General features: G+C 47.7%; 1 protein-coding gene across 1 annotated transcript in view; it reads right to left on the reverse strand.

Annotated features, from left to right (window-relative positions):
- FER1L6 (fer-1 like family member 6) overlaps positions 1 to 20,090 on the reverse strand; it is a 148,342-nt gene that overhangs the window by 46,401 nt on the left and 81,851 nt on the right. The window contains exons 20-22 of the mRNA XM_064587907.1: positions 16,854 to 16,978; positions 11,769 to 11,903; positions 7,672 to 7,821 (exon numbers count right to left, since the gene is read on the reverse strand). Coding sequence (XP_064443977.1) covers positions 7,672 to 7,821; positions 11,769 to 11,903; positions 16,854 to 16,978 — 410 coding nt within the window. The remainder of the gene's footprint in view (positions 1 to 7,671; positions 7,822 to 11,768; positions 11,904 to 16,853; positions 16,979 to 20,090) is intronic.

Here is a 20,090-nt window from a genome sequence, read left to right on the forward strand (position 1 = left end):
GGAAGGTGGGGGAGAGATGAGGAAGACCAGCACTGCCAAGCAACCACCTCATCCATATGACACTCACTTAACAAAACGAATGTTTCCAGCTTAAAGTGTAGCCAAGACAGTGCATTTTACCACACTTAATGATTTATTCATTGACAAATATTTATTCATTGACACCTTCACGAGGGTGACCAACATTTAGTGAGCACTTAGAATGTGCCACAAAGTTAATAGGTTAATAAGCTTTTGGTAAGCTCACAATACAGAGGGGAGAAGAAAAGACAAGTGGGTCCTCACAAGCTGATGAGATCACACTGGAACGACAGCAGAGGTGTGGAGAAGGGCTCTAGTCCGGTTCTGAGCTCTGAGACTTAGCTACGCCCTCATTACATACCAGTACAAAAGAGCTTCATATTTATTTATTTTTGTAAAGATTTTATTTATTTATTTGAGATAGAAAAAGCTCGAGTGGGGTGGGGGGCAGGACTGAGGGAGAGGGACAAGCAGACTCCATGCTGAGCACAGAGCCCAATGCAGGGCTCTACCCCAGGACCCTGAGATCATGACCTGAGCTGAAGGCAGACGCTTAACTGACCGAGCCACCCAGAAGCCCCAAGAGATTTGTGTTTAGTCAAATAGAGACTACATCTTCATCAGTGAAACAGAAATGAAGCTTTCTGAAGACAGACCTCCAGAATGAAAAGGTTATCATTTCCTGTGCATTTGAAGATACAGAAACTGCAGGAGGATAATCCCCGTGCTTCACTGAAATCTCACACAAAGAGTTTGGCAAGTCTACAAAGGCCACCCCACACTGCAAGGCTTGGCTCAATGGGTACTTCTTCCAAAAAGCCGTCGCTGATTTGACCCCAGTCACTGTGGTGGTTCTCCTACCCTTCGGTCCTTGGAATGCAGTGTGTTCTCTATGGAAGCTTAGTGCAGAAATTAGTGGCCTGAGCCCAGAAACCAGGCCCCACTGTGTGACCCTGTATGAGTCCCTTCCCCTCTCTGGGGCCCCAGATAGTGGGCCCGATGACCCTTCAAACCCTTTGAGAGCCAGATGCACTGGGTATGTTTTTCTGACTTGACCAAGAGGAAGCCTCTATTTACTTCATTTCATTCTCTAAGCCCCTTAAGCAGTGCTCCACACCCAGTGGACTCTTGATAAATGTTTATTGGCTGACTGACACATCAGCTCCATATGCTCAAAAAAGCTTAATTGCTCCTCAAAACAGGCAAAGCACAAACATATCACCATTTCTTCTTCACAGACATATTCTAGCTGGCAACGACAGATGCGCTTAAGCTAATTACAAGAAAGCTCAGACAAAGAAGACAGCAGACACCGTGGACGCCAAAGAGGCTGGAGGCAGTGAAGCCGCAGAACCAGACGAGATAAAGGCGCTGGAAGCTGTGAGGACGCATGCCCAGTACCGCCCAGCCTGAGCGACTGAGCCTGCAAGACCTCGCCTCCCTGAGAAAGCTGACTGCTTCTCTAGCTCTGGAGGGAAAGCCATAGAACAGCTGTGGTGGTGGCATAGTCTGGTGCCCCTGGCTGGGCTTTGATAAAAGTACCACATGTTTCCTCATTCCGGGGCCGCCAGGAAATGTTCTGAAGAAGCTTTGTCCCACAGTGCCTGACAGATGCCCTTGAACTCAACACCAACTCTGAAGGGCTCTGCATCATGGTGTAGGCTGTGTGGCTGCTCCCAGCCATGGGTAGACATTTTCACAGGGAAATGGGTTGGCTACTGGCTTACGAATCTGCGTGGTGTGTAGTTACTCAGCACATGGGGCCAGAGGAAGATAAAGAACGGTTATAAATGCAAGAGGGTAACCATCAGAGGTGGGTTGAATAGGTTGGTCCAAAAGCCAATTGCTCTAATAGCCCAGTGGAGACAATATATCGGGACCTCAAAGGAGATCCAGATGCAGGGCCAGGACAAGGACCTAGGGTGCAAAATTTAGACAGGTGCCACTCTCGGGGTCATGCATGACCTTAATCCCAGTCCTGCTCATCTGAAAACCGCTGCTGCTCAGAAGCCCTTCTGCGTCCTCTGTGTCCCTCAGCCCATCATTTACATTTGCGATACCCCTCTTCTTTGGTGCCATGGGTAGCACAGCCCAGGGCTCCAGCGCTTGCTAGCTGTGCAAACTTGGAAAAGTTGCTCAGTGTTTCTGAGTCTCGGTTCTGTCATTTGCAAAGTGAAGATAATGATATCTAATTCATGGGTTGCTGTGAAAAATGGCTGACACGGCATGCAAGGTGCCTGGCACATTTTCTGGCACATGTAAATTCCCTAGGAGTAAGGGTCTACTGGAGACAGCAAAGGTGGAAGCTTGACTTCATGCCATCTTGGACTCAGGTGAGCTAGGATTGCTAGTGCCCCAAACTACCTCAGAAGCAAATTTAAATCCTCTCGCAAGGAAAACATTATCACCCTACGCTCAGATTTTGTCTACGTATTTTTGTGAATGAGTGAGACATGTTTGAAGATATTGAGAGTCTACTATGTGTGTCTATTATTGTTGGCTTCCATGTGTGACGTGGAGATGAATCTCACACCCCGCTTCCAACCCATCAGCTAATCCCGTGGACTCTACCAGAATCCTTTTTCATGGCTACACTCTTTTTTTTTTTTTTTAAAGATTTTATTTGTTTGCGAGAGAGAGAATGAGAGACAGAGAGCATGAGAGGGAGGAGGGTCAGAGGGAGAAGCAGACTCCCTGCCGAGCAGGAAGCCCGATGAGGGACTCGATCCCGGGACTCCAGGATCATGACCTGAGCCGAAGGCAGTCGCTTAACCAACTGAGCCACCCAGGCGCCCTCATGGCTACACTCTTGATCCAAGTCTCCAGTTCTCCAATCTGGATTACCTGAAGAGCCTCCCAGTTGGCCTCCTTGCTTCCCCCTGGGCCCCTTCAGCATATACCCAATCTAGCATCCATAGTTTTCAACATAAACCAGACAAATTTAACAAAATTCAACAAAATCCTCTCTTGGCTTCTCATCTTTTATAGAATAAAAGCCAAACTCCTCACAGTGCTCCACATGATCTTTTCCCTCTGACTTGATCTACACCCTGCTCCAGAAGCACTGGTGTCCTTGCTTGTCCTTGAACATGCCAGGCACACTTAGGCTTCACAGTCTGGCATTTGCTGCTCCTGCTGCATCGAATGCTCTTTGCCCAGATACCAGCATGGCCGACTCACTTCTCCCCTTCAGGTCTTGACTTACATACCGCTTTCTCAGTGAGGCCTCCCTGGATGCCAAAATGTCGAACTGCCCCCTCCCCCACACACCCATGTCCACTCCACATCTCCCGGTGCATTACCTTTTCTTCTTAGCATGTGTCACACTGCTGTTACATTATAATTTACATAGTATCCTCTATTATCTTCCCTTCACTAGAATATAAGTCTCAGGAGGGCAGGGAGTTTTGCCTGTTTTATTCACTGATGAATTCTTTTTCTTTTTCTTTTTTTATGATTTTATTTATTTATTTGAGAGAGAGAAAGGGCACGAGTGGGTGGGAGGGGTCAAGGGAGAGGGAGAAGCAGGCTCCCCACTAAGTAGGGAGCCCAACTTGGGACTCGATCCCAGGACCCCGGGATCATGACTGAGCTGGAGGCAGATGTTTAACTGACTGAGCCACCCAGGCACCCCTCACTGATGAATTCTTAAGAACATGCCTGACACACAGTGGACGCTCAATAATATTTGTTTGACTGCATGAATGAGTGAAATAGTCCTGCCTTCAAAAAACTTACAAATTAATGGACACAAGCCTGTAAACAATTTACCTTACTGTAGCCAGAGTTAAAAAGAAAAAGAGGCAATGTGCTATAGGATGGAAGAAGAGAAAACATTTAATTTGACCAAGGTGAGGGTGGGGAGAGCTTCCTGGAGGAGGCATCTCTTGTTTTGAACTTTGATGACCATTATCATAAACAGGTGGTTTAGGTTAATGTTGGGGTGGGTGGAGTGGGGAAGACATTTCAGATGGGCTAACAGCATGACTAAAAGCAGAGGAGCGCATCTGTGTGGTGAGGTCAGGGAACCTGGAGTAGCCTGACATAAAGAGGCCAGAGTGTGTATAAAGTAATATGAGGAAATATGAGGCTGAAGAAGAAGTTTGAAGATAAGTTTTAGGAGAGCTTGAGTGCTAAGCTGTGGAAATCTGACATTCTCTATGGGCCAGGCTTTCTTTTCATGAGATATGAAAATCACGCCAAAAAAAAAAAAAAATTGTCACAGTCACAACATTTGGGAAATTTTGGATCCCCTCAGAGTGTTGACCATGGTAATGGGCATTCCAAATCCCCAGAAGGGATATAATTTGAAACATTTCCCAAAATTTCTCTTCAGTGTAACTAGAGGGACTGTATTTGGTGTTCCACAAAATAGACTTTGAGAAATGTTTCTGGAGGTAAGAAGTGGGGAGCCATTGATGATTTCTGAAGAAGAGAGTGGAATGAACCAACTTGTCTTCTGGAAGGAATGTGGAGGATGACATAAACAAGAAGAGTAAGAAGCTAGAAGACCAGGAAACAGGCCAATGCAAGGATCCTGAAGAGATATATGGCAGCAGGAAGATGGAAACCATTCGAAGACAGGCTTGGCCTGGCTAAGGGTGCAGACACAGAGAGAAGAATTAAATCTGAGTCTGAGTTTTCAAGGCAGAGAACAGTGGAGAACAGTGGGGCCATGTGCCAGGATTGGGCGGTCAGAGGGTCGGGGAGGGAAGTGGAGACAATGCATTCAGTTTGGACACGGAAGAGCCGAGTTACCAAATCCTTCTTCTGAGACACGGAAGCATTTCAGTAATGGAGGTGGAGAGGCTGAAGCAAATCACCCACAGATGAAAACTGAGAGCGAGCAGCTGGTGACAAATGAAGGCATTTTCCAGCTCTTGTCTTCTCAGCACATACAAGATCCACATACTAAGTCTGTCATGCTGATGATCAAATTACTTTTTGAACAAGCAATCAAATGAGAAGTCCTAATGAAATCCTAATGAATTATATCTCCTAGGCTGCTCACCTCTGACAATTAACGCAGCTGGGGGGAAGCAGCAGGATCTCTGGGTACCCTCAGCAGTAGAGGGAGGAAAAGGGGGGAGGGGGCCTCTCAGTGTGGAGGGACAGGGGAGGGGGTGCCTTCAGCAGTGGAGGGAGGGCGTGAGTGGGGACCCTCAGTGTGGAGGGAGAGAGGGAGGGAGAGGAGAGGGGGGCCCTCAGCATTAAGGGAGGTGGAGAGGGGTACTCTCAGCTTGAAGGGATGGAGGGGGGACCCTTAGCTTGAAGGGAGGTGGTTGGGGTCCCTCAGCATGGAGGGAGAGAGAGAGGGAGGGAGGGAGTGCCCTCAGCATGAAGAGAGGTGGGAGGAGGTACCCTCAGCAGTGGAGGGGGTGCTGAGGGGGGACCCTTAGTGTGGAGGAAAGAGGGAGGGAGAGGGGAGCAGAGCCCCTCAGCATGAAGGGAGGTGGGCAGGGGTATTCTCGGCTTGAAGGGAGGGAGAACCCTTCATACTGAGGGTACCTGAGGGAAGGGATGGGGGAGGGGGACCCTCAGAGTGGAGGGAGAGAGGGAGGGAGAGGGAGGGGGACCCTCCACATAGAGGGGGAAGGGGGTGCCCTCAGCTGTGGAGGGAGGGGGTGAGGGGAGACCCTCAGTGTGGAGGAAGAGAGGAAGGGATGGGGAGGGGGGACCCTCAGCATGGAGGGAGGGAAGACAAGGAACCCTGAGAGCCATCCCTTGGTAAGCCTGTAGGGACCAGTCACCCAGCCCCTCACTGAGGGACTAGGGGACTCAGGCTCAGAGCAGGGCAGGCAGCTTCCTGTGGTTAAAGAACAGCTGACTGAATCCCTGTCAGTTAACCCTGAGCCTCAGCTTCCTGACATGTGAAACGGGAGCCTTGCACTAGATCTGGTTTTCCAGCCGTTCCTCTACCACATATATCGCCCTGTACTATTATCCAGTGAACATTTTCATTAGGTAATGCTTTGTTTTTAAAAAGGGAACTTTATGCTGTTAAGCAAAAAAGTAACACTTGCATAAAGGAAAAGCGACTTTAAAAAGAAAACCAATGAAAACAAAACAGGTTATGGGAATATGGAATGTGAAGCATTTCTTAAACTTTCTTTTCACTATCTTTGAACTGATGTTCCAAGAAGCACACTTTGGGAAGTGTTCCTACTGGCAACATTGATCTTTTTTAAAGGCGCTCTCAGCTGTTCCCTGCCCCATTACACTTTCCAGGCTCTCAGCCATCAGGGGAATCGATCAGTATAGTTGGATTCTAGGCCCTGACCTGCCATGTTAAGCAAGTCATTACCTCTCTATTACCCAGTCAATTTCTTCACCTGAAATAAATAGGCGGGACTAGACATTTTGCTTCAATATTCTGTGGCATACTACCACTACTAATAAAATAGGTGGTATTTGTTGAGTGTTATTCCATGCCAGGCACTTTCAGTAGACTGATCATCATCCCCATTTTGCAGGTGAAACAGAAATTAAGTAGCTTACCCAAGGTCACATACTACTAAGTGGTGGAAATGAGATCCATACCCTTGGGATCCAACTTTGTCACCTTCCCTCTCCCTTGTCTCTATGTTTTAGGAGTGCTTGCCTTTTAGTTTCTCTATTAAGTGAATTTTTTAAAAATAGGATTTCTGAAAAACAGGGTTACCTAGGGTGTGACCCAAAGGTAAAGTGCCGCCTGCCTCAGTGAATGCAGTGGTCTCTTCTGCTCACTTCTTTTCCAGGTCTTTTCCATGTCCCATTTGGTTTTCCACTGACCAGTCAGACCTGAGAGTCTCAGCTTCCCTCCCCAGTATCCTGCCTCTGCTTCCTGGAAAAGTCTTCTGAGACACACGTTCAGAAATTCCCCTATTTTTTTTTAAAGATTTTATTTACTTATTTAACAGAGAGAGACACAGCGAGAGAGGGAACACAAGCAGGGGGAGTGGGAGAGGGAGAAGCAGGCTTCCCGCCGAGCAGGGAGCCCGATGCAGGGCTCGATCCCAGGACCCTGGGATCATGACCTGAGCTGAAGGCAGACGCTTAACGACTAAACCACCCAGGTGCCCCTGAAATTCCCCTATGTTTTAATAGGACTGATTAAGATGGGGCAACTGTCTTCGGGGCAACTATGTGATGCAGTGTAAGAAGCAAAAGGCTTTAAAGGTCTCAGTTCAGCTCTTAGCTGCATGATGAGGTAGGTCAGTCAATTGCACCAAGCCTCAGTTTATGATCTGGAAAATGGGAATCATAATACCTCAACAGGGTTGAGGGAGGTCTACGTGATGAAAGTTATGTGAGGCAGCAAACATCACGTGTGGTCAGTGCCCACCAGTTTGCTCCCTTCTTCCCCCGTATCCTCTCATGGTCCACGTGAGCTCCAGGACGTGCACACAGGGCTACGCAAGCCTTGCTGGCCAAACCCATGAGGCTTTCACCCTGCGACTCTGACCTCCAGCACAGGGGCTCTGGAAATAGCCTATGTTACCTGAACTGTTAAGTGGCGGTTCCCAGATCCCAAGAAGGAGACACCTCCAGACCCAGGGCAGCAGGGAGCGACCAAGCACAGCTTTATGGAGTGTACTTCCAGCGAGGGCCCGTCTCTGGCCAGGAAGATGAGGTGGATTCGAGTGCAGATGACACTTCCAGCTCACTTACCTGCAGCAGTTCAAATACAGCGAGGAGGTCCCCTCCAGAGAGGCTCCCACAAAAGATGGGGTGATAGCACAGCCCGGGCGGCTCATAGTCCTGGTCAGCTAGCTTCACAACAGGAGCAGCCATGGTGGCACCCAAATATTCTGGCTTCCCCTAAGGCAGAAAAGAAAGGCATTTGTCCCCCGTCAATACCAACCTGGATCTGACCTGCGTCGGTGCACCTTTAAAACTGTCAGCCTCAGTGTGTCCCTCTTGCTACTAACTCATTCTCTTCTTCTGCCAAGTGTCTTTCATCCCTCACCAAGGCTGGGGGCAGTGGGGAGCGTGCAGGGGAATCCGTTTGGGGTCCCAGGGAAAACTTCTGGGCCCAAGGCTCTTTTTTTTTTTTTTTAAAGATTTTATTTATTTATTTGAGAGAGAGAATGAGAGACAGAGAGCAGGGAAGAGGGTCAGAGGGAGAAGCAGACTCCCTGCCGAGCAGGGAGCCCGATGCGGGACTCGATCCAGGGACTCCAGGATCATGACCTGAGCCGAAGGCAGTCGCTTAACCAACTGAGCCACCCAGGCGCCCCTGGGCCCAAGGCTCTTAGGGGTTATCTCTTCTCGACGTGTAGAGCTCAGTGGAATTAAGTTAAAATAATCACCTAGGGTAGGCTTCGAAGGGGAAAAGAAGAAATAACATGGCACCAAACCTTCCAAAATCTCTGCAGGACAGGACACCACTGTGGTCATGGAATGCAAAAGCTTTGGAGTTCAGGTAAACCAGTGTCCCTGCTCCCAAATCTACTACATTCTAGCTCTATGGCCTTGGCCCATTTACTCAACTTTTTTGAGCCTCATGTCTTAAAAGGGATTAAAAATAATACCTGTTGGGGTGGGAGGATGTGTTAGCCTGGTGATGAGTATTAAAGAGGGCACGTCTTGAATGGAGCACTGGGTGTTATATGCAAACAATGAATCATGGAACACTGCATCAAAAACTAATGATGAAATGTACGGTGACTAACACAACATAATAAAAAAAAAGAAAAAAGAATACCTGTTAATGGGGCCATGGGGAATGACTTAGTGATGTATGTGCTTTGCACAGTGACTGGTATACAATGAGCGCTCAATACATGGTAATATGATGATATGATGATGATGATGATGATCAGTATATTCAAGGGATAGAGCAGTTCTGCCCCAATTTTCTTGGTAATAAAAGAGGCCATTAGGGGCGCCTGGGTGGCTCAGTTGTTAAGCGTCTGCCTTCGGCTCAGGTCATGATCCCAGGATCCTGGGATCGAGCCCCGCATCGGCTCCCTGCTCCGCAGGAAGCCTGCTTCTTCCTCTCCCACTCCCTCTGCTTGTGTTCCCTCTCTCGCTGTGTCTCTCTCTGTCAAATAAATAAATAAAATCTTAAAAAAATAAAAAAGAGGCCATTAAAATATTTTTGTATGTATGTTTGCCTATGGACCTCAAATTTCCTTAAGAACTATGAGATCGCGCCATCTCCTGCTTCTCACCACACCTGCTCCCCGGAGTGTGGGTCTGCCTTCCCCCAGGAGCAGCGTGGGGCTGGAGCATGGGGCTGCCTCGCTCTTTATCTCAGGAATGGCTGCACTGCCTGCTTTACTCACTGCTGTGTCCCCCAGCCCAGGGCAGGCACTCATTACATTTTATTGAGTGAAAGCTGTTGGATTAATGACTTCCAAGGTACAAGGACGGCGCTGGCAGTCAGTGCCCGGCTTCTGCCAGGTTTTCGCAGCCCCTCTGCTTCATTGCCTTGGGACTCAAACCAGCACTCGTGCTCCTGGCTGTAGAAAGAACCTTGGTTGAGGTGGAAATGGGGTTTCGTTTCAATGAATGATTATTTGATGATTTTATAATTATTTTAGATGATTAGTTTGACTTTAAAACAAACAAAGCTGGTGGGGTCAGAACTGTTCTTTGTGGGATGGATGTGACGCTGGACATGACGCAAGTGGTCTGCTGTCTATGTCGTCCATGATCCAAGCTGGGAATAATTAAGTAAAATTGCCCTGGGCACAAAAGAGTATAAACTTAAACCTGAGCTAATTTGCCAAATATAAACTCATTGCTTAGAGAGGCAGCAGGCCCTAATGCGGGTACAAGCCACTGGGTAATGAGAGAAAGTCCTAGACTGGAGCCACATTCTGGCAGAGTCAGAATGTAATCATCCGATCACCAGCCTGGGGTGGTGGGCCCGACATAGCTGCAGCCCCCCGAATGTAAACAGAACCTTCTGCATGTCTACATGTATCTCTCCAGGAAGAAAATACAAAGTTTTCGTATATTTTTTTCTCTCCTACGTTTCCCTTTGATTGTTTTTCTGTGAAGGATCTGGCTTGGGTGGGGCCCAGGAGGGCAGTCGTCGAACGGGGATCTGGGAGGGGTCTGAAAGCAAAGGGAAATCCACAAAGGGCAGCAGGTTGGTTTAGGAGTTTGCAAAGATGCTTGATCATTGTTACTGGTTTTCAAATACAAAAATACTTAGGATGGGAATCATGTTGTAAGCAACACAATTTAAAAGGCATTTATTGGGCATCTGGGTGGTTCAGCTGGTTGGGCGACTGCCTTTGGCTCAGGTCATGATCCTGGAGTCCCGGGATCGAGTCCCACATCGGGTTCCCTGCTCAGTGGGGAGTCTGCTTCTCCCTCTCCCCCCTCTTGTACTCTCTCTCTCTCTCTCACTCTCTCTCTCAAATAAATAGATGGAATCTTAAAAAAAAAAAAAGGCATCTATTTTGTGGCTGTCTCTACAGAAAATCTATACAATATGCACAACGGTAGAACTCATATACAATTTACAGAACTCCGATTTACAGCTGGGGCAACAGGGTGCAGAGAGAGAGACATGGAGAAGCAGAATGTGTGTGCGTAAAGGGATATGGCCACACCAGCTACTCCCACATGTGCAAGAAAGGATGGACACAGGACGCTAGGTTCAAGTTCCGGCTCTGCTTCCAGCTACCTGTGACCTTGAACAAGGCATTTGACTTTCCAGGGTCTCTGGTTCCTTCTCCAGGAAGCCAGAGGGCATGCTCTCCAAGGTCCCTGCTCATCGGTAATTCTCCCATCCTAATTTCCTTCTGACCTTGCATCCAGGTCAGAGCTGCCAGCATGCTTGAGGAGGTGGGGAGGCTGTAGGGAGGCTTCTTGGAACAACTATTGTACTTAATATATTTGTGCTTCTTCAACTTCCCAAGGGGGCAGACATCAAAGAAAATAAATCGGCCTTTGACTTTTATCTTAGACTTATTTCATTTAAAAAAGGAGAAGAAAAATAAAATTAAAAAGAGGGTTTGTCTTAGTAATCAAAAAAAATCCTCCAGTAAGCTTTTGAATCTACTTAATATGGAACACAGACATCTTTGGAGAGGAAAAGTTTTGGTTAACATCAGCAGAAATGGGATGGAGATGAATGTGTTGTTGCAGGGCTTGGGAACAAAACCAAGAGAAAACAAGACCCAGCTATGAGGGCTGAATTGCTGATGGTACCCACCCAGTTCCCTCCAGGCAAGTGAGGTCAGTAAACACCTCCAGTTTTCAAGAGGCCTGGACATTTTAAAAAAGATTTTATTTATTTATTTGCGAGAGAGAGGAAATGCATGAGTGGAGGGAGGGCAGACTGAGAAGCAGACTCCCTACTGAGCGGGGAGCCCTGACCATGTGGGGCTGGATCCAAGGCTCAATCCAAGGACCCTGGGATCATGACCTGAGCCAAAGGCAGACGCTCAACCTACAGAGCCACCCAGGTTCCTGAGGCCTGGACATTTTTACTGAGCAGCAATAGGACGTAGCAGAAGGCTGGGTGCAATAGCAGGTGACTTCATACAAGGATCCTGTTCCTGAAGAAGCATGTGCAGACCGAAGTTTTGTGACCCGGATCCTATTCTAATTGCAATCTCGTGGGAAATCTAAGTGAAAAGCCCCTTAGTAAAGCAAATGACCATTACCCATTTTCCCATTTCAAATCATTGTTTTCCCAGGTCAGAATGGCTCTGGGCACCTGTCGGGGCCTGAGCAGTCACAGGCTGGTTAGACCAAGTACGTCAGTGGACTTCGGCCCAGTGGGCACCTCCTGGGACACTCACCACGGCGTCGCTGTCATATAGTTCCACCACCACCGAAGGTGGGGACTCCATCAGCTCTTTCTGGTCTCCGTGCAGCACCAGGTCATTGAATAACAGCATCTGGTTCCAGGTGGGGGAGAGGGTCTGGGAAATGACCTGGAAGGTGGGGCCAAAAGAAAAGCAAAAGATCATTTAGTAGGGCTGGAGGGGGAGGGATGCATTCATTCCACAGTTCGTGGTGGAGGGCAGAGAGAACCATCCTCTTCATTCTCGGTCAGTCACTTAACATCCAAGCCACAACATAGACCCATGTACTCTGCCACCGTGTGCTAGATGCAAGCGGATGCAGATCCCTGGTCCCGGAGAGCTTACAGAAGTTCATGAGTAGGGCCCCTGCAATGATGAACACCGTGTTGGCACCCATAATTTCAACTCAAGCCTCCCGGTCGTGCTGTGCTGGTAACACGAGCTACCCTCGGTTGAGCATTATGTGCCAGTTGTTACATTTCAGATGCGCAGTCTCATTCAAACTTGACAACCACCCTGAGAGGTGGATGGTTATCTGCTCACATTTTACGGATCAGGAAACCAGGGCTCACTTTGTCTGGAGCCGGCAAGTGGCAGAACTGGGATTCACTCCTCTGGCGCCAAAGCCCAGCCTGCTAACCTCATCCACCCTCACCACGTCGATGCTAACCTTATCTCCATTTTATGGAAGGGTACTTCGTGGATGAGGAAGATCTAGTGATGCTTCACTTGTGAGCAAATGAAATTTTGTCATTAAATACTCAAAAGTGGGGTTTAACTCTAATATTCCTTTTTTGGAATTCCACTGTTCTGTGGATATTTATTTGACTTGTGTTGAACTAACCAAAGTCTTCAAAATAACCTTCACCGTTTTGCATGGCATCTTTTTTCTGAGATAGCAAAATGTGACATAGGTCATTGGCTGTGTCCATCCTACAGATGGAGAGACCAAAGAACAGAGGACAACAGTCTGCATTACTGCTTTAGAACCATGAGTGTCTCACCTGAAATTGGCTCACAGACCCCCTGCCAGGCCATTCACCTGCTACCCTCAGAAGCCGGTGTGTCATTGGTCTTTGCCTCTCCTACTCTAGTTTAATTGGATGTTTGGACACCTGCCAGTTTCACCGAGCTGAAGACTGGGGTTGTCTGCAGGACAGGTGGACTCTGTTCCTGGGCAGAAACTGTTCTGTTAATGTGCGAGGCTGGTCCTGCAAAGAGGCCACGGTGTCACATCTCCCTCTCTCCCAGGCTGATGGGTGATGTCACAGGTGGACACAGAACCAAGGCTGCTGGGTCCTGGGGAATTTCCACACCCTCTCTGAACTATACCTTTACTTCTCACTATGCATGCCAGAGGGGTCCCAGGGGGATCCAGCCTGGATTAACTTCCCAGACTCCAAAGAACAAATCAAACTGGCATCTCAAGAGTTCTACATCAGGAGGCATCTCTAGTCAGGACATTAAACCATTGGCACTGTGGTCAGGAGAGAATTTTTTACTGTTCTTCTTTATGGGAGTCGTAAACATACCATGCATTCCACCCTTTCCTTCCCTTCTCACTTTTTGCTTTTAGAGTATTTTAAGCTTCAGACACAGTGATGTTTTTGACATAAATCTCAGAAAAAAAATCTTAACTTTTTGGACAAGGGAAGAATGGCTTCAACCAATCCACGAACAGGAGTTACGTCGTTGCAATGAAAAGTTACCCCATGTGGGTGTATGACATCACAAAGAAACATGAGTGTTTGTGTTGCTTTTTTAAAAATAGAAATGTGAACTCTTTCACAGTATGCACACAAAAATGTGATACCAAAGCTATTTATGATCCTCACAGCATCTTTCCTATAGAAATATTTTGATGGCTTCCTTGGCCCTTGCGGTTACCACTTGATAAGATTTCAGAGCCCAGCATTCGTTCACTCAACATATATTTCTTAGCACATTCAATACCCAGTGTGCTAGGCTCAATATTGGGCACCAACATGGCATCTTGCGCACAGCAGGTGCTCAATCGTAATCTGCATGAATAAATGAATGGATAGTGGCCTGTCCTCAGAGTTGTTCCCATGAGTATAAGGGCCATGTGGCCACCTTCAAGAGGTACTAAAAGGCTCACCCAAACAAAAATATATTCTCCCACTTCTCCGCCAAGGTGCCCGTGACTAGCTTCTCTCCTTCAGGGCTTCCTTAAGGAGTTATGCATTATGACTGTGTTTGATGCCATCTGGGAGATTTTGGTAGCACTTAGCTGACATTTTGAAGAAGGAGTGAGGTACAATGGATGGAGCATGGCTTTTGAGTCAGATATCCCTGGAATAGAACCCAAGTTCTATCGACTGCCTCAACTTGGGCAGGTGATTTAACCCCTGTGAACCATCATTCCCCTGATGTAATTGGGGTTAGTGCTGACCTTGTAGAATTGTGATGGCCATTGTCTGAGATAAAGCGTGTTAAGTGCCTGGCACACAGTAGGTGCTCAGTAAGTGCTTGTTGCCCACCCAACTCCATCCTGCCAAGCTATTTATGAATGAGTAAGCAGTTACTGAACACCTACCACATGCCAGTCTTGGTGGACTGGGCACTGGTGTCTAACAAGAGACCGTCTGAGTCCTCGGGACTCTGATTGCTTGAAATCTCAGGTTCCGCACTGCCCCCCTCTCCGCGATGTCCTCTCCTCTCCTCTAAAGCTCCTCTCCGCCACTTAGTCCCTCTCCCCTACTGTCTTCAAAGCCTTTCTCTTTGGGGTGCTGTCTCCCTTTCCCTTTATCCTTTGACCACTATAAGAATTCTAAGTCCCACATCATCAGTGACCTCTGGAATAACAGGGTTCCCCTTCTGATATCTTTCAGATCATGACATCACTTTAGAGAGGACTGGCTGCAGGACCAGCCCTGCTGAGACTGCTCTCGCTGAGCTCCATAGGGTCAGTTCAGGCATGTGCTACCAGGTGAATGGTGGAGCGTGGATAGGATGGCAGGGGCCCCAGGCTCAGCTTTCCCCATCAAGAAGCGTACAAGAGTGTGGCGTGACACTGAAACAGCAGAGGGAAACCAGAACCTTTGCTTACCAAAACGGAAACCAGAGTGGTTAAGCAAAGTGGGTTTGGAAATGGCCAATGTGGGTTTCCATTTTGGCTCTGCCACCTTCTACCTATATGGTCCCTAAGCCTTACCTTCTCATCTGCAGAACGGGGACACTAATAACATCCACCTTTAGGCTGTAGTGAGATGTAGTAAACAAAGCATATAAAATGCTTAGCATGATGCCTGGCAAAAAAGGAGCTTTTAATAAATGGCAGCTATTATTACTAACAAAAACTAGGTACTTGGTTCAAAACTATGGAGGCAAAGTCCAGGGCTCAATAGGAGCTGTTTTCCCTTTCAAATGATTATTTGATAAATGCCATTTGTTCCTTTGAGATATGAGTCCAAATCAAATGAAGGTAGTAGATAGGGATGCAAAATAGGAAGATAATCACAGCCCAGTGGGCTCACTCAAACCTCTTCCCCATCCAGGGCCCTGAGATCACCAGGGCCTGGAATTTCATGGTTTTGTGGCAGGTGGAGGAAGGCCCCAGGGGTCCACCCTTTGAGAATCATCCTTACTTCTGGTGGGAAGCCTCAATGACAATAATAAGGAGTCACACAGAAACTGTTAGAAGCAAGGCACTGTCCTGGGTGGTTTACCTTCTGGGAAGTGTATACAGGGTCATCATCGTGAGGGCTTTGCTTCAAGAGCTTGGATCTGAACCCAAACAATGTGGCTCCAGTGTCTATACTCTGATTAATCACTGAGCTATGTACTACCTCTCAAAACACAGGGAAGAGAAAGTAGTCGGAAGTCTTCTTGCATCATGGGTTTTCATGCTCCTTCACTAAGTGAGGATGCAGTCACCTTCCTTCCAAGGTCTTTCTCACCTCCCCCCTCAGACAGAACTAACCTCTCTCCCCACGGCTCTTGGAAGACTTTGTCTAGCCCCGCACTATGGGGTTTTCCATGGTGCAGCCCCTGAGCCCAGCATGGGACCTGTCACGGAGCAAGCACTCGGCAGGTGCTGGAGAAATGGACAAGATGATGATTCACATTATGATCCAGGTCTGCGTTTCACAAATCAAACTCGATCTCCCTGGTCACAGGCCTCACTTTGGAGAGACATGTCAGCCCATGTACTACCAGCCAATGTAGTGGACACCATTCATCAATCACTTTATCCGCTTAACTCTGTGCTTCTTCATAGCAGCCCTATTTTTAGATGACAGATGGAGTTTTAGTGAGTAAACTCGGCCAGAAAGTAGATGAGCTACTCAGGTCTCGTTGGGTCCTCCGTGTTTGTCTTAACTCCCGGAGATGGGTGAATCCCTTGTGAACTCTCTCTCAGAACACTGAATCCTCAGAGAACAGAGTCAATCCTCGGATATTACGATCTAATGGGAAAAGTGTCCTGTTGGATGCCCGCTGATTTGAGACCCTTCCTCTTTTCAGCACTCAGTGTCTAGGAAAGCAGGAGAGCCCAGAGGAAACCAGTGTAGACCCACCTGCTTTAATCCTCACAACATCCACTAGGAAGTAGTATTTTCTAGAGCTCTGGAAGGAAAGCCCTTCCCCCAACTTGTAAGTAGAAAGCATTGGTGCAAAGTCTAGGGCTTCCTGACCACAAAGCTGGAAAACGTTCCTCCCCACTGACACCCCTCACAAAGGTTAGATCATGAGCCTCACACAGCCATGCCTGTGTGCTGTTTTCTCGTGTGTTTGTTCCCCACCCAAGTTGGCCTTGTGCCCAGCGCTTCGGCAGTCACTCCAGATGTGCCAGATTTCACTTCTCCTCCTCATCCCTCTTTCCTCACACCCTTCCTTGACCTTGGGGACTTGCTCTCTTGGCTGCGGGACCATGGGTCACCTTGGAACAAGAGAGCTGCCCCGTGTCAATCTTTCCTTGCACACGTGCTTTGAAGTCTGAACACCTGCATCCCCAGAGACACGGGTATTTGCAACAAGCCCCTGTTTTTTCCTGTGCTGGGTTCTGCTGCACATCAGTCATGGGCTGCGGGAAGAAGGCAGGCGGGCTTCCCTGGTTACCTTTGTGGTCTGGCAGTGAGAAAGGAACGTGACCTTGGCAAAGGGGTCTGAGAGTCCACTGCTATCGGCTGCAAGGAGGCCCCGGGCTTGGTACATGTGTGCTCTCAGCTGAAAGACATGCCGGGCTGTGGACAAAGAGTGGAAAGGGACAGGCATCAGTGGGCTTTTCCCAACAGGGAGTGGCAAGAGGTGTCTGTGTGTCTTGTGCATCTGTGGCTGGCTGGAGGCAAAGACGAGGAGAATCGCCAGCCTCTGAGACTGAAGGGGAAGCAGTTAAGAAGGTGGGGGGATACTTCGGAGCCATGCATTCTCCTTGGCGCCCTTACCACACCGTGTGTTTTAATCTTCATAACAACCCTGTGATTATAGATCTAATTATCCCCATATATGTATGAGGCAAATGGCTACAGAAGTCTCCCAAGTTTGCAGAGCTATCAAATGCCAGAGCCTGGATTTTTACTCCTGTCAGATTCCCAACTCACCTTCTCTTTCCAAAATACCACGTTTTATGTTTTTGTAATTTTCCTTGTTTCCACTGGCACATACACTCACGTGTGTGTGTGTGTGTGTGTGTGTGTGTAAGAAAGGGGCCGCCCCACTAATAGCTTCTGCTTCGGTAAGCTCTTGAGTCAGCCACTCAGCCATTCTTCCATTCAGCCAGCCAGTGTCACCTTGAGTGCCTACCGTGTACCAGGTCGTCTGGTCTAAGGATTCTGAAGTGGCTAGGACAGCCTCTGCCCTTTGGGAACTCCAGGGAGGGGGCAGAAGATAAGACAAGCACCTGCACCCCAGTGACAGGAGGCCAGGGACCAGCAGCCTGTGAGAAATACAGGCAGAGGACATGGACGTGAAAGGCAGGGGTGAGCACATCTGTTGACAGGACGGGAGCAGAGAGAGGGCTGCAGGTGAGGGCAAACCAGGGTTCAGTGGGTGGGGGGGGGAGATCCCAAGTAAGAGGTGACTTACATATTCCTGGGTTCGTGGGACTTTGTAAGGCCCCTCTTATTTTTTATGTCCGCTTGCTCCTCTTTATCCCTTTCCCCATTCCTGTTCCCTGTGTCCCCCAGAGGCTACACTACACCGCATTCAGGGTACCCGTGTTTTGCACTGATGTGTGGACTGGCAGACAGGAACTCTCACATACCAGTTTGACTAGCTCTACTTAGTTCAATTAAGGGTGCAAATACTGCCCCCCGACCCCTGCCATGCCACTCCTAGGCTTAGGTCACACAGGTCTCTACGTGGACTCATACAAAGTCACTACCCCTCTCTGTGCCTTTGTTTACTTGCCTATAAAATGGGGGCAATAATAGTTCTTCATAGAGTTGACGTAGGAGATCTAAGGACTAAGAATGGTGCCTGACACATGGGAAGAAGTGGTGTGAAAATGCTGGTGTGGCTGTTACTACTGCTCATTGTAATGTGACCTGTGATGGTGGCAGCTGGGGGCCACCTGGGCATCCCTTAGAGCCCCTAACTACGGCCGTGTAGGCAGTACACCACACAACTCTAGGGGGCGCCATTTATTTAGTCAAGGTTTTTCTTTTTCTGAAACCCCTTAGCAGCTCCGTCCCTAGACTAATAAAGTCAGCTTCCTCTTCGCTCTCACAATTTGGTGGCCCACCTCTTGTGCTAAAGATCACTTTCCACTTGTGGTTAGTAGAGACAAGTCTGATTGCCCCCACTGGAGAGCCAGATGACCCCTCTCTCATCTCTGCATCCCCCACTAGTTTTCCCACCATGCCTGCCATATGTAGGTGCAAATTCATTACTGGTTGGATGGATATTTTCTGAAGCACAAAATGGGTGAAGAAACAAAATTTTCCAGTGGGTGTGGAAGGCAGCCAAAGCCATCAAAGTCAGTGCATAGCAGAGAAAGTTTATTAGGTCACTCCATGAAAATAACACACTGCAGAGGATCAGAAAGCTTTGGGAAAAAATCTTCCCTCTCCTTTGAATTGTTAGTAGCTGGGCCAGCAAATATGTCCAGGTATCTCAGATCTCTAGAGATAGTATCTACAGAAATAACAAGATAACTCGATGTGGGTGTCTTTCACTCAAAGATGAAAACTCTTTAAAGGCAGGATGGAAAGCTGGGAAAATAAAGCAGGGTTTGGAGAAGTTGACTTCAGCGTTCACTAGCTATGGGATCTTGGGAAATTTCTAAGCATTTCTGATACGCCCTTTCTCCCTCTGTAAAATGAAGAAACTACCCGGGGCTGATGTGACAATATAAATACAATCTAATGTTTAAAGTAGAGGGCACCATGCTTGGCTCCTGGTAGGGGCTATGCATTTTCCAAAAAGACAGGGCTGAACTTTCCTCGCTCTTGTGCATTACCACTGGGCACAGCAACCATGAGCTGAACCACTGGATAAATATCCCCAGAACCTTGTCTTCTCTAACTATTGAGCCACTTAGATTCCACTGGTAGTCAAGGTCAACCCACATCAGAGGAGCGTTGTGTAACACAGAAAACCTGGATTTGTGGACAGTTCTCCTGTGCTTCTAACACTGGCTCAGTGCAAAACTTATCTTCAGCTGAAACAAAGGTAAAACTGCAGTCTGTCTGAATTCGGCAGCGAAGATCCTGCAAATTGAAGCCATTTGGAAACAGAATGCAAATTGCAACCGTAAGCCATTAATATTTTTAATAAAATCCTAAATTATATGAACATGTCAATAATGGCACTCAGAGAAAATATCTATATAGAAGAGAGGATTACATAATGCATGCTGAATTCCTAAAAGCGACCATGTCAAGAACCAAGCTGAGGAAACACAAGTGACCCCAACGATACCCAGTTCCCACTGGGTCGTTACTGGTAAATGTAAATGCCTGCCATGTACAGGTCAAAACCCTAGCGCCACATGTCATATCAGAGCAAGAACTTACTGATGTGTTTTTAAAAAGCATCTTCTGCTTCTAATGCAAACTCAGTCTATATAATCTGCCTACAAAGAAACTCAAACTGCATCCTCTCCATTAGCAGAAAAATATAAACCTTTACTCCAAATGTATTTAACAATTTCACTTTGTTTTGTTGAGATGGGACATTGGAAAGTAAGGAAGAAAATTTAGAAAACTATATGTATTTTTTTTTAAAGATTTTATGTATTTATTTGACAGAGAGAGAGACAGCAAGAGAGGGAACACAAGCAGGGGGACTGGGAGAGGGAGAAGCAGGCTTCCCACTGAACAGGAGCCCGATGCGGGGCTCAATCCCAGGACCCTG

Source organism: Mirounga angustirostris, unplaced genomic scaffold (genome assembly GCF_029215605.1).
Source record: "Mirounga angustirostris isolate CCGP_5_RB_7025 unplaced genomic scaffold, mMirAng1.0.hap1 SCAF_4, whole genome shotgun sequence".
Taxonomy (NCBI): Eukaryota; Metazoa; Chordata; class Mammalia; order Carnivora; family Phocidae; genus Mirounga; species Mirounga angustirostris.